Source organism: Papaver somniferum, chromosome 2 (genome assembly GCF_003573695.1).
Source record: "Papaver somniferum cultivar HN1 chromosome 2, ASM357369v1, whole genome shotgun sequence".
Lineage (NCBI taxonomy): Eukaryota > Viridiplantae > Streptophyta > Magnoliopsida > Ranunculales > Papaveraceae > Papaver > Papaver somniferum.
In genome coordinates, this window is record NC_039359.1 from 157634104 (window position 1) to 157647506 (window position 13403).

General features: G+C 35.8%; 1 protein-coding gene across 1 annotated transcript; it reads left to right on the forward strand.

Moving 5' to 3' along the window:
* Positions 1-2510: 2510 nt before the first annotated feature.
* Positions 2511-3428, forward strand: LOC113352321. Its single transcript, XM_026596154.1, has 2 exons — positions 2511-3074; positions 3192-3428. Exons 1-2 carry the CDS (start codon positions 2511-2513, stop codon positions 3426-3428), a joined length of 801 nt encoding a protein of 266 aa, XP_026451939.1.
* The last annotated feature ends 9975 nt before the right edge of the window (positions 3429-13403 follow it).

A 13403-nucleotide genomic window follows, 5' to 3' on the forward strand; every position in this document is an offset into this window, starting at 1 on the left:
GAATTCCAATTCAATTTCTAAATTGGGAAAAAAATTTCAATTATTTGAGATTGAGGGTTTCTAAATTGGGGAAAAAAGTAATTGTCAACCCTTCTTACGTTAACTAGGTAAGTTACTGAATTCCAATTCAATTTCTAAATTAGGGCAATTTGTTCAACTATTTGAGATTGAGGGTTTCTAAAGTGGGGGTTATATTGATCTGTGTAGATTCCCTTAGTTTATGTTTCAGGTTGTGTTATATTGATCTGTTGTCGATATGAAGTAGCCAAATCAGTGGTTATGGTTCCACTGTGGTGAGAAACAAGATGTGGTTTATGCGAAGTCTGAGAAGGGTTTTATGTTGATTTGTTGGTGAAGAAGAACTTGGTTGAATGGGTTTGAACTGATTTGAGTCAAGAATTTGAGCTTTGATAAATTCATAGAGAGTTAGGGTATGAGATTGAGAAGATGAAATCAAGGGTTTTGTATTTGGCTGTGATCAGAAGAAAATAAAGAATTGATGCTGCTAAAGAATGGATTTAGATATATGATAGGACAGGGGATTGCACGTTCAGCTCAAGGAGGAGATACAACTCGTGCTCTAATTGGTTCTGGTGATTCTACCGTATACTAGATGGTTGTTTGAGGCTCCGAGAAGAATTAAGCATTTGGACTGTTAACATATATTAGATTTGTGCACGTGCTATGCTTCGGGCATATTTTTTGTTTTTTAACTTGGTGCGGGCTGGATTTTGCCCCGCCCTGTGGCGATGCATTTTTGATTTTGTGTGTGTGGGGCTTCGTCCCTCCCCATGACGATGTATTTTTGATTTGGTGTGCGCAGAGCTTTGCCCCGTCCCATGGTTAGGGATTTTGATTTGGCGTGTGCGGGGCTTCGCCCCTCCCCGCGGAGATGCATTTTTTATTTTGTGTGATGGGGAAAATACATTAAATAGATGACAAATATGTGCAGATTTTATTTATTTATTTTCCTTTTAACTTGGTGTGTGCGGGGCTTCGTCCTCCCTGGCGATGAATTTTTGATTTGGTGTGAGTGGGGCTTTGCCCTGCCCCGTGTAGATGTATTTTTAATTTGGTGTGGTGGGGAAAATACATTAAATAGGTGAAAAATATGTGCAGATTTTATTTACTTTTGTTCTCTTAAATTGGTGTGCGCACCCCTCTCTGTGAGAATGCATTTTTGATTTGTTGAACACGGGGCTTTACTTTGGCCCGTGGAGATGTATTTTTGATTTGATGTGGCGGGGCAAATACATCAAATAGGTGGAGTGTGTGTGCAAATTTTACTTATTTTTCTGTTTATTTTCGCAGAAAATATGTGATTTTTTTCATCTTTATATATTAATTTTAGAAACAATAGTCATAATATTATAATTACTCTATTTCCAAGTTAAATTTGGACTTCCAAAAAATTCCAAACACGGTAAGTTAAGTTTTCCTTTTAAGTTTTTAAATTTTAAACCAATCATACGTTGCCAAATATCCTCACCTAAATTTTTGCACTTCATGAATTCCAAATTGAATTTGGTTTCCTTTTTTTTTAATTTTTTCCTATTATTTTTATACCAATCACATGTTGCCACGTGTCCTCACCAAAACGCTCGTTTCACAAAACTCAAAAAAGATCTATTTTGGCCAATAGGAAGCAAGGGCTTCCTCAGCGTTCAACCTGGGAGCTTTATTTGTCTAGGCCTTTAAGCCTTTAGAGTTCAAGGTCCGGGTCCTTGACAAACTGGCAAAGGCAAGATTGTTGTTGTTGCATCTTGGTACAACACAATGCAGTTGGAGGGGCCGGTGATGTAATCACACTTAAGGAAGGTTGTAATTCTGTAGCTTGGCATTTAGCATCCATGGACACATACATGTTACTCGTCAGCATCATTGCAAGCAAGTAGAAAAAAAAACTTCTAGTAAAGAAACTCGGTGTTAACTCAGTGAAACCCTAGTTTGATTTTCAACAATCATCTAATTCCCGTTCATTGTTTAGATTGCTTGCATGTCTTAATTGCATCTCTGTTTACGTTCTACAGTCCAGGAAATTGTTTTCTAATTTTCTGTCTATGGTTTTTTGCTAGGTCGGTGGCGTGCTTGGATGAAAGCTTGAAGAGTTAGAGTGGTTTTGCCTGACTATACCTTTGATCATCCAAATCCCATGTTTTCTGCACTCCATTGTTACCCGTAGATTTATTTAATCACTGCAGTTTCTCTCACATTTTATAAACAATTGTTATTACTCTGATTTACCTCTGACTTCTCTCTCGTACGCTCATGGAATTTGTGAAATCTGGCAGCCGTATTTACATTAACTCTATCATTAGACCCTGCAAAGGTGACAAGCTTTATTACAAGTGTGTCCAACATTCAGACATGGAAATTTCGGTTATCAATTTTATATTATCATGGCCTTCATCATTTTCTCCTCCAGTCCTTTACAAAGATCTCATTCTTCTGAGTTATAAAACCAAAATTTTATTCCCACAAAAAAGCAAAACCTTTCTCAGTACCGAGACATGGAAAGTTCTCTGCTTTCTAACAGACTGGGAGCTTTAAAGATTCCTGATATTTCTGTTGATGATTTGGTCCAAGGTGCTGCGAACTGGAAGTTCAGTTTTTTAGGTAAAGTTTATTCACTAAAATCTTTTACTGTAACTGAGCTAGACAAAGAGTTGAAAAAGTTGTGTGATAAAAGCAAGGATATCTTTATTAAAAAGGAAGATGATGACTCGTCCATGATTAAGTTTTATACTCAAGAAGAATATGAAGTGGTGCTAAAATTTCGTCCGTGGTTTATTGAGGGAGACTTGATGGCGCTTGTTCCATGGGATCCTTCATTTCCGAAAAGTCTGATGGATCTTACCAAAAAGCTTCTTTGGCTTCGTTTATATAACATGCATCCAGAGTTTGCTTATCCTCCTATAGTTTCAGGCATAGCGTCAGCTATGGGAGAAGTTAAAGAGCTTGATCCAAAGGATTGTATTCTTCCTAAAGGTAAAGTGCAGAAAGTTTTGGTGCTTATAGACGTGCGAGATCCTTTAAGAAGAGGTTTTTGGCTTAAGAATGCGGTAGATGAGGATGTCTGGTTGAGAATTTTTTATGAAAAGTAGCCTTTTAATCTTTGTGGACATTGCTACACGATCGACCATAAAGAGGCTGAATGTGAAATCATTGCTAATTTTCTCCTGCAACAAAAGAGGGGATACCTTCCTTCAAATTCTCTCACTGATCCTCCATCATGGAATAACCCGGATAGTAGGGGCCCAAGAGCTGGAGTTGCAGCAAAGCAGACTCATTCAAGTGGGGAACAAGTACCACTACTGCCATCAAATGTTCAAACTGAGCAACAAAACCAACATGCAGAACCAGATTCACCCTTAAAAAATTTGCTACATGCAAACATTAATGAGGGAGTTGCAAACCCCACTCAGTAACTGGTGACTTGTACTCAAGGACAACATCAACCGATCCAGGTTTTCATCCAGGTGGACAACTCACTTGTTTCAGCTGTTCCGGTCTCAAGTATTCAATTCAACTCTCAAGGTGTGCTCCAAGTTGTTATTAATAAAAGTAGGGAGAGAGAAGATACTATGGATAGAAAGGATAAGAGGGTAAGAATGGAAAAAGGCCAGTCTAGCTGCTTCACAGATTCAATTTTAGTCTCAGAAAATCAGAGCAATGTTAATGGTGAGAGTGTAAATGATCATACTTCGTCTGTGTATGACACTTTGAATAGACAAGTTGGGGGAAATATGAATATGCTTAGACAATATCTAGCTTTGGGTGAGTTTGATATCTCTATGGATGATTATAATGCTCAGAATGTAGATCCAGATGGTCTGATTTGCAAGGAACCGCTGCAATCTTTAATTCGTCATTTCGAAATGAATCAATCATCGCAATATCAAGCTAGTTCCTTTGAAGAATCTGCGGATAAATTAGTTTGGATGATAATTTAGATTCTCCTAATTTCAATCAATCTTATCATGGAACAGTGTCAGAGCAAAATCATTCAAAAACTCTTCAAGATAGAAATCCAAGCACTTCCCACCAGGTATTCACTTACACTATTCTTTACTCTGATTTCTTTTCATTAGATCTGTATTTCTATGTCAGTATTATATATTATTCTTTTAGTTCTATTCAGAGTTATCATCTGCGGTATCATCCTTATAATTTTAGTCAGTTTTGCATGCTAGTCAATATGAAATTAATTGCATGGAATGTTCAAGGGTTTGCTTCTAAAAATACTATAGATTATTTAGCGTCCATTGTCAAGGAGCACAACCCAGATGTGATTTTTCTTTCAGAAACTAAGGTTAGTGCGGATAGAGCAAAAATTTTAACTTAGAGATTCTCATATCCTAAATCCTGGTTTGTTAGTTCTATTGGTCTGTCAGGAGGATTGATATTTCTATGGAAACAAGGTTTTCCATGTGAAATAGTGTGTAGTGCGGACAACATGATCCATGTGCTTATTCAATCTAACCCATCTAAAAAAGAATGGTTATTGTCCTGCATGTACGGATCTACACATGTGGAGATGAAAAAACGGAAATGGGACTTCTTAAAGGAGATCAGTGATAATGTTTTCCAACCATGGGTAGTATTCGGAGATCTTAATATCTATCTTAATGATAGGGGACAAAGTTCTGCTAATTATTCATTTGATAGTTGGGTTAATAATGTCATCAATTCAACAGGATTAATGGACTTAGGCTTTATAGGACATAATTATACTTGGTCCAATAGAATAAATGGAAGAGGATATAAGAGACGTAGAATTGATATGGCTCTCCATAATGATTTGTGGCTACATCAATATTCAAATCCAAATTGTTTTATCTTCCTTTCAGAGCCTCAGATCATTGTCCTATACTGTTGTCAACTGAACTGAAAGGAACTCGGCCTACTAAAGCATGGAAATTTTATAAATGTTGGTTAAATGATTCGTCTTGCTCAGAAATGATTATGAAATCTTGGAAAGCTTCTACTGATCTCAATAGCTTCACTGATAAATTGAATAAGACCAGAAAAGATTTAGCTAAGTGGAATCGGCAGAATTTTGGCCACATTGCTGATCATATTCATTATTATAAGAATTTTCTTACTCATTTGCAATCTCAGCCATTTAGTGAGTCTAATAGTGGTCAAATACAACATTTTATAGAGAAGTTAGCTTATTGGGAAAAAATAGAAACTGAGTATTGACAACAAAAGGCAGGAGATCACTGGATCAATGATGCTGATAACAACACGACTTATTTTCATTCAAAAGCTAACAGAAGGAGGTATATAAATAACATTACGGCTTTGAAGGATGTAGATGGTAGATGGTATCATGAAAGAAAAGACTTAGAGAAGTTGCTCACTAATCACTTTTCTTCAATTGCATCTACTACTAATCCCCAGATACAAGATTCTTTTTTCAACTTTATCCATCCAATAATTACCTCATAAGAGAATCAGAAGTTATTGTTAATCCCAAATAAGGAAGAAATTTTTGATGTACTTAAAGGTATGTCTAGTTGGAGTGCACCTGGTCCTGACGGTTTTCCAGTGGGTTTCTACTATTCTCAATGGGATATAGTTGGAGATGATATCACTGAAATGGTTCAAACTTTTTTCAGGACAAAAAAGTTACCTCATCAGTTAAATCATACTGTGACTTGTCTCATTCCAAAAATTAGTCAACCAACTACTCCAAATGACTTTAGACCTATAGGTCTTTGTAATTGCTCGTACAAAATAATCTCAAAACTAGTAGTAGTAAGAAAGAAAGCTCTCATGGATAAAATCATTTCTCCATCTCAGGTGGCTTATGTTCCAAAACGGCTAATAAATGATAACATCATTCTAGCCCATGAACTAATTCACTAGATGAAGAAATCTAAAAAGAAAATACCTCTGGTTACTCTTAAACTAGACATGTCGAAAAATTTCAACAGACTGGAATGGGTTTTCATAGATAAAATGCTTTGTCATTTGGGGTTCTGTGCTGACTGGAGATCCATTATTCAAGAATGTATCTCTACAACATCATTTTCTATCAGACTAAATGGGAGTACTTGCAAGCCAGATATTCCAACTAGAGGATTAAGACAGGGAGACCCATTGTCTCCCTATCTGTTTATCATGTCAATGGAATATCTTTCTAAATCTCTAGAGCACGCTCAGATGAAGAAAAACATCCAAGGAATTAGCATTTCTCAAAGATCAGTCCCAATAAATCATCTTCTCTTTGCAGATGATTGTCTCATGTTCTTTCAAGCAACGGATAAAGGGCTTTAAAATATAACTGATATTCTTCGGAATTTTGGTATGATATCTGGGAAACTTATCAAATATTCTAAATCTTCTGGTTTTATTTGTGGTGACATCTCGCAAGAGAGTAAGCTTTCGATAACTCAGAAGTTGGGTGTTAAGAGATTATGCTCTTCAGATAAGTACCTAGGTCTCCCAATTATGCTAGGAAAGTCTAAGACATATTCCTTTGAGTCTTTGGCACAATCTTATGTCAATAGATTTCAAGGATGGAGTTCAACAACTCTTAATCAGGCTGCAAGGTCAACAATGGTTAAATCTGTTTTAAATGCAATCCCAACTCATTATATGAGTAACTTTCAGATTCCAAACAATACTTTGAAAAAGCTTGATACTCTTCAAAGAAATTTCTGGTGGGGTCACCAACAGAATAAAGGAATCAATTGTGTTGCTTTGGATTCGCTTTGTGAATCAAAAGAAAATGGGGGTCTAGCGTTTAGAAACCTCAATCAATTTAACTTGGCTTTGTTGACTAAACTAGCATGGAGACTTTGCACAGAGACGGATAAACAATGGTTCAAACTTGAAGCATAAGTATTCACCATACTGTGAATTCCTTCATCTTCAACAGACTAATCAGAATTCATCTTGGATTTGGAAAGGTATTGAAAAGGGTCTAGAAATTGTTAGAAGATTCTATAGGTGGGATATGAGATGTGGTACCAAAGTTCTTATATGGTATGATAAGTGGACAATAGGTTTAGATCATCCGCCTTATCCTAATGATAACTTTATAGCTCCTGTTCATCTTGTGTATGTCTCAGATCTCATGTTACATCATCCAAAAAGATGGAATATTGAGTTAATTAGAAGCATTTTTCCAGATCATATTGTGCAGCTAATCCTTAAGATGAACTTACCCCAACAAGGTGAAGATAGACTAATTTGGGAGCCTAATAGAACTGGTGAATTTTTAGTTAAATCAGCTTACAAAGCTTTGACTTCTCCAACTGTCAATCAATCTCACTATCAGACTTCAATTCCTGGTATGGTTTGGAAACATTTGTGGAAGCGAAAGCTCCTCATAAAATTAAACTCATTCTCTGGAAATGTTTGAAAAACATTGTTCCACCATTAACCAAAATTAGTTTATATAAGAAGAATATAGATACAACTTGTCCTCTACGCAATTCTCAGGAGGAGACTCTGCAACATCTTCTTATTGATTATGACTGTGCAAAGTCAATTTGGTTGGGAATGAATGTGAACGTTAATAGTTTACAAAGTCAAAATATTAATATATCCACTTGGATTGCTAGCTGGTTCTCTGATACAAATACTAAGGAGGATAATCAATTGTGGTCTTTCACCTTAATGTGTACAACTTGGCAGATCTGGAAAAATAGATGCTTGAAAGTGTTTCAAAATAAAACAACTAATACTTGGTTCAGTTGTCAACTTATTAGAAACCACATTCAGCTTTGTCTGAAAGAAATTATAAAGAATGAGACAGATAGAAACATTCCATAAGTGCAATGTTGGTCTCCACCTACAGATACGCAATTGAAAATAAATATAGATGCTTCTTATGATCATTCATCTAATGAAATTGGAATAGGTTTAATCATTCGAGATTCTGCAGGTGCAGCCAGAGGGATCAGGGGCATGCACTACTATGGAGGAATAGATCCGGAACAAGCAAAGTGTTTGGCCATGAAACTAGTTGTATTGTTGGCCAAAGAACTCAATCTCAACAACTTAACTTTTGAGTCAGACTGTATAAATTTAATTAAGTCTATCAGCAATGCTAGCTCAGTAGTTCACTGGATGAACCAGAGTTATGTAGATGAAATAAAGCAAATGCTGTCATCTTTTACTTCAGTTAGATTAGCCATGTAAAAAGAACAGCAAATAATGTAACTCATGTGATAGCCCAAAAAGCTAGAACTACTAGGACTTCCTTTGATTTTGGTCATGATATCCCCACTGAAATAGATGCCCTTGTAAGGGGAGAAAGGAAGTCAATTAAGAAGTTATGTGATATTATGTTTTAATATAATGGTTTCTTGCATAAAAAGAAAAAAAAAACGTTACCAAGTAAGAAGCATTTTTCTTCTTTATCATCATCTAAAAAAATTAGATTTTATAGTAGGAGGCAAAAGTATTGAATTTCTGACCTATTGTTTTGTTGAAGGAATATTGGGACTGATGATTAAGCCCAATTTATAGATGGTGATGAAAAGAAAGAAGAATCTGAGATATAAAATGTGTGAACATGTGATCTATCCATGTATGTACGTTATAAATGGGTTCTCTGTTTGATTAAGGGGAAGAACTCATTTTTTGGGGTGAACAAGAAGATGGTGGTTGAAGTTGGGGATGTAATAAGAATATACTGTTATTTTGAAGGGCACAAATAAAATAAATCGAGTCAAAAGTTACACACATCATCATTTGACGGAGTCAACACGGGTCAACGTTGGTCTTTAGACCAAACGCAAAGGTTGGACAAATGTTAGACCAAACCCAGGTTTTGGTCAAAATATGAGTATCAAAAACCAAATAACCCAAAATCTAATAAGAGGAACATATCATCGAAGTATTGGGTTCAAATTCATTTTTTATTCGGACTCTAAAAAAAATTGGTTCAACCTTATATGGACAGTGTTCATATAAAATTGTCCATGAATCCTCCCTCTTACTCGATGGATTATATGGACAGTGTTCATATTCTTGGACAACCTTTTATGGCTTGTCTGCAGCCTTTTCTTCGCCTGCAGTCATGTATTTAGGGGTGTAAATAATACCCGAAAATACTCGGCCTGCCTGTATCCGCCCGAGCCCGCCTGTACCCGAAGTACCCCAAAGCCTGTTATGGCCCGTCATGGACCCCCCGGCCTGGCCTGGATTAATTTATTGGGCGGTCTCGGGCTTTGCGATTAATTATGATGCCCGACCTGATATCCGGCCTGGTGCCCGGCCTAAAAGCCTTCTATGTGCCATTAATCATTTAATATCCTATTAAAAAGACTTAAAAGTTACAATTTTATAATTGTCAATTTTGTGTCAAGAAAAATAAAATATATAATTGTTTTTTTACTTATAATTAACCTTTTCAAAACATTAATAGTAATATATTTTCTAATTAGAAAGTTTATTGTACTCTAATTAATTATTTATTATAGGCTAAAATTAAAAAAAATTCAGTGTAATTTAAATATAAAATAATACTATCACTTACGATATGCGATGTTGGAAAGGAAAGGATATTGTATTTAATACCGTTCATTTGAAATTTAAACTTAAAAATAAATAAATCAAAATAGTGGCCTGTCCGGTCCGATCTGGCCTGCCCGTATAAAAAGCGGGCTTTGGGCGGTCTTTGGGTAGCAAATTATCTACTTTTGCCCGGCCTGTCCGGCCTGAATTTGTTTACGGGCTCACAAATATTAAGCCTGGCCTGCCCGACCTGTCTTAGTTTTTGAATCGGGCGGCCCGGCCTGCCCGAATTTACACCCCTACATATATTAGGTTCGTATCTTACTCATTGCTTATGCATGAGTTTTCTTTTCTTAATATAACTCACTTTCGAAAAAATATAAGGTGTCCAAGAATTTTCCATCTTACTTAATGGATTAGGATATGATTAATTTGATAAAATATAATTAGTTGACGAAGTTTGGCACTTACCACCTTATCGTTGGTAGTTAGAATTTTAATTTAACTAAGTTTGAACTAAGGTTGAATACAGTATTTGCCTTAATGATAGGGTAGGAAGTTTGAAGTTGGAACTATTTCGCATAACCTTTGACTGAGAAATGTTTGACCGATATAAATAATGGCATAACCTTCTACTAATTTCGCATAGCCAAATCCTCCGTTCGTGAAATCAGCTTATAATATCATTTTCCAGAATACTTATCCGCAATTCTTTCAAAATCAAAACACTTTTCCCCGGAACAAATTATGGAAATTGAACTTACCCCCTAAAGTTCAACATTTTATGTGGAAGTGTTTACAAGACTATCTTCCTTATAGGGAAAGACTGAACAGGTTTGTTCCTTCAATCCCAGCTGAGTGTGCTTTTCGCATAAATTGTGATGAGGATCTCTCTAATAAACTCTGGTTTGTTATAGACTCCAACTTGCTTAGAACTGCTAGTAATCTAACTTTTCTAGGGTGGATAACAAGTTGGTTTACGGTACCTAATTTCTATGAAGAAAAATATCAAAGAAATCTAAGAATCATGTGTTTTACTATGTGGAATATATGTAAACAAAGGCGCTCAGTTGTCTTTGAGAATGCACAGGTTGAACCCAGTGGAGAATCACAGTGGGGCCACTGGGGTCATCGGCCACCCGCATATTTCTGAAATTAACTTCAGTCTTTTCCACATATCCAATTCCACGAACTAACACATTGTCGTGAAATTAGGGATTATTAGTAAATACAATCACTATTTTCCGGAAAACAAAATGACTTGCTTAGGTTTAAAATTCATATCAACAGCTTAAAACTAATGCGTTCCAAATATGAACAAATAAGTCTATCCGATCTAGTGTTAATCTTGGTGGGAATTCATTTGCGAACTTAAATTCGATCACTTGAAGCTCTGATGCTGGAATGAAGCTGGCAAAACTGTTATTAACTTATTATCATTGCCCGATCAATCGAAATACTCCACATATTCAAGTGTTGTTTAGCTTCTTTTTCCTTCATCTTTTTATAGTGTTGTTGCCGGTTGGTCATTGGTCATTGGTAATCAGATTTCATTTAATTTGTTCTCTTCTACCATATATAGCACCGTAATTTTTTGTATTTGCTTCTCAATTGTATCCTTATGTAACTCATTTGTTTGTAAGGTTGTAGCGAGATTTAATGAAGCTTGTCGTATTTAATTTAGTTCTTTTTATATCGCGTATGACATTTTCCTAATCACATTTCTGGTAATGATCTTCGATAATATATTGTGCCCCCGCTAAACTTTTTGTCTAGATTCGCCACTGGTTGAACCTGATAAATTTATGCATAACACTTTAGCAGAAATAAATGATTAGGAGCATGTAACTCTAGCTACTACAGAAAGCCAACAAATTCATATCTCTGTTTCACAGATTTGGTCTCCACCAACTGAAGACTTTACTATGATAAATTTTGATGCCTCTTTTCTAAAAGTTAATAAGAGCACTGGAATCAGACTAATACTTGGGGGTTTTGCAGGTAAATGTGGAGGGGCAAAAGCCATACATACAAAATCCCTAGATGAGGAGCAAGCAGAGGCTCTAGCAATGTTTGAAGCAGTGGAATGGAAAATAGAGAAAGGCATCTCAAAACTGCATTTGGAAGGAGACTGCTTAAATGTTGTCAAAGCTATTAATGGACGTGTTGATTGTGTGTCCTGGACTTCAACAAATTTAATTCTTGACTGCTTAAGTAGACTTAATAATTTTATTGAGTGGAAGTGTACTCATAAAAAAAGATCAGCTAACCTTGCAGCTGATAAATTAGGGAAATATGCTAGATCAGATCCGAACTTTATAAGTTGTCCTGTTTTAGAAGGGGTTCATTCTCCGGATATTATCATCTCTACATTAGAGGATGACTTATCTTCTGTACGACTCTTTTCTTGATCTTTTTATTAAATTTCTTTCCTATCTGGGGAAAAAAAAATCCTCGTTTCGTCACAACTTACGTTTTCTCAACGAAAATCACTAAAAACTAAATCAAATCAAATATATCCATTTAAAATTATGGTGGTTTGAAAAAATATACTCCAATGTATTTTCCGTGTCGTTGCATTTGGTAATCAATTGCATTTTCGCAAGCAACAATCGGATCATTACCTCTTCTTGCTCTTCCCCGCGTGTGCAAAAATGCCTTGTAAAAAGATGGTCCTGCGTGTATACGATGCATAAAACATCCATAGAAAGAACAAGCAAATTGAAAATAATTTAGTGACTGTTGTTCTCTATAATAAAAAACACAAAATTGATTAAAAAGACCAAAATCAAAAATTTCTGGGTGAAAAGGACATTTAGATATTGATACTGTTTAAACGGACAAAAATGTAAAAATAGTCAGGATGTAAACAGTTTCATCCTACCCATTTTCAAATACTTTTTCTTATTTTTAGTTTACATCGGAATGCATCCAGTATCATCCTTGCTATTTTTAAGTTTAAGTCAGGATGAATCCAGTTTCATCCTTACTATTTTTTTGGTGTCCATTTCACCCATGATAAGTTTTACTCGTCTATTTGAACCATGTTAAAAAATATTTGGATAAATGACCCATTTTCCGAATAAAAAACTGATATTATGATTTCCGATAAATAATTTTACATATGAACTACAATTAACACAAACTTGGTTAAAAAGACCAAAATCAACAATTCCTGTGTGAAAAGGACATTTAGATTTTGATACTGTTTAAATGGACAAAAATGTAAAAATAGCCAGGATGTAAACAGTTTCATCCTACCCATTTTCAAATACTTTTTCTTATTTTTAATTTGCATCAGGATGCATCCAGTTTCATCCTTACTATATTTTAAGTTTAAGTCAAGATGAATCCAGTTTCATCTTTAATTTACATCAGGATGCATCCAGTTTCATCCTTGCTATTTTTTAAGTTTAAGTCAGGATGAATCCAGTTCATCCTTACTATTTTTTGGCGTCCATTTCACCCATAATAATTTTTACTCATCCATTTGAACTATGTTTAAAAATATTTGGACAAATTACCCATTTTGCGTACAATTAACCCATCTCAGAATGATCATCTCCACCTTATTTGCCATAATACTAGTCTCCCGTCTCAGCTGCATGATCAGTACTCACCTGACCATGCTACCTAGCGTGATAAAAAAAAATATAAATTCGTCCTTACATACATTTTCAAAACTAATCGAGAGGTAAGATTGGCATATCACGAAAGCACGCACCGTGAATGTGTACAAAATTTAGCTTTTACCCTGCTAATAATAGGGCTGCACATAACCGACTCGACCCGCCGACCCGACCCACACCCGTCGAAAAATACCCGTACCCGAACCGACCCACCTAGGTATGGGTCGACTATGGGTGAGGCACGTGAAAACCCACCGTATGTTGGGTCGGTTGCGGGTAGGAACTTCCTTCACCCGA

What these genes read in the sequence shown, in the direction of transcription:
- LOC113352321 (XM_026596154.1), top strand. Translation starts at nt 2,511, where the DNA reads ATGGAAAGTTCTCTGCTTTCTAACAGACTGGGAGCTTTAAAGATTCCT. An exon ending in AGAATGCGGTAGATGAGGAT is followed by an intron (nt 3,075 to 3,191) that starts GTCTGGTTGAGA and finishes CTGCAACAAAAG; the next exon opens with AGGGGATACCTTCCTTCAAA.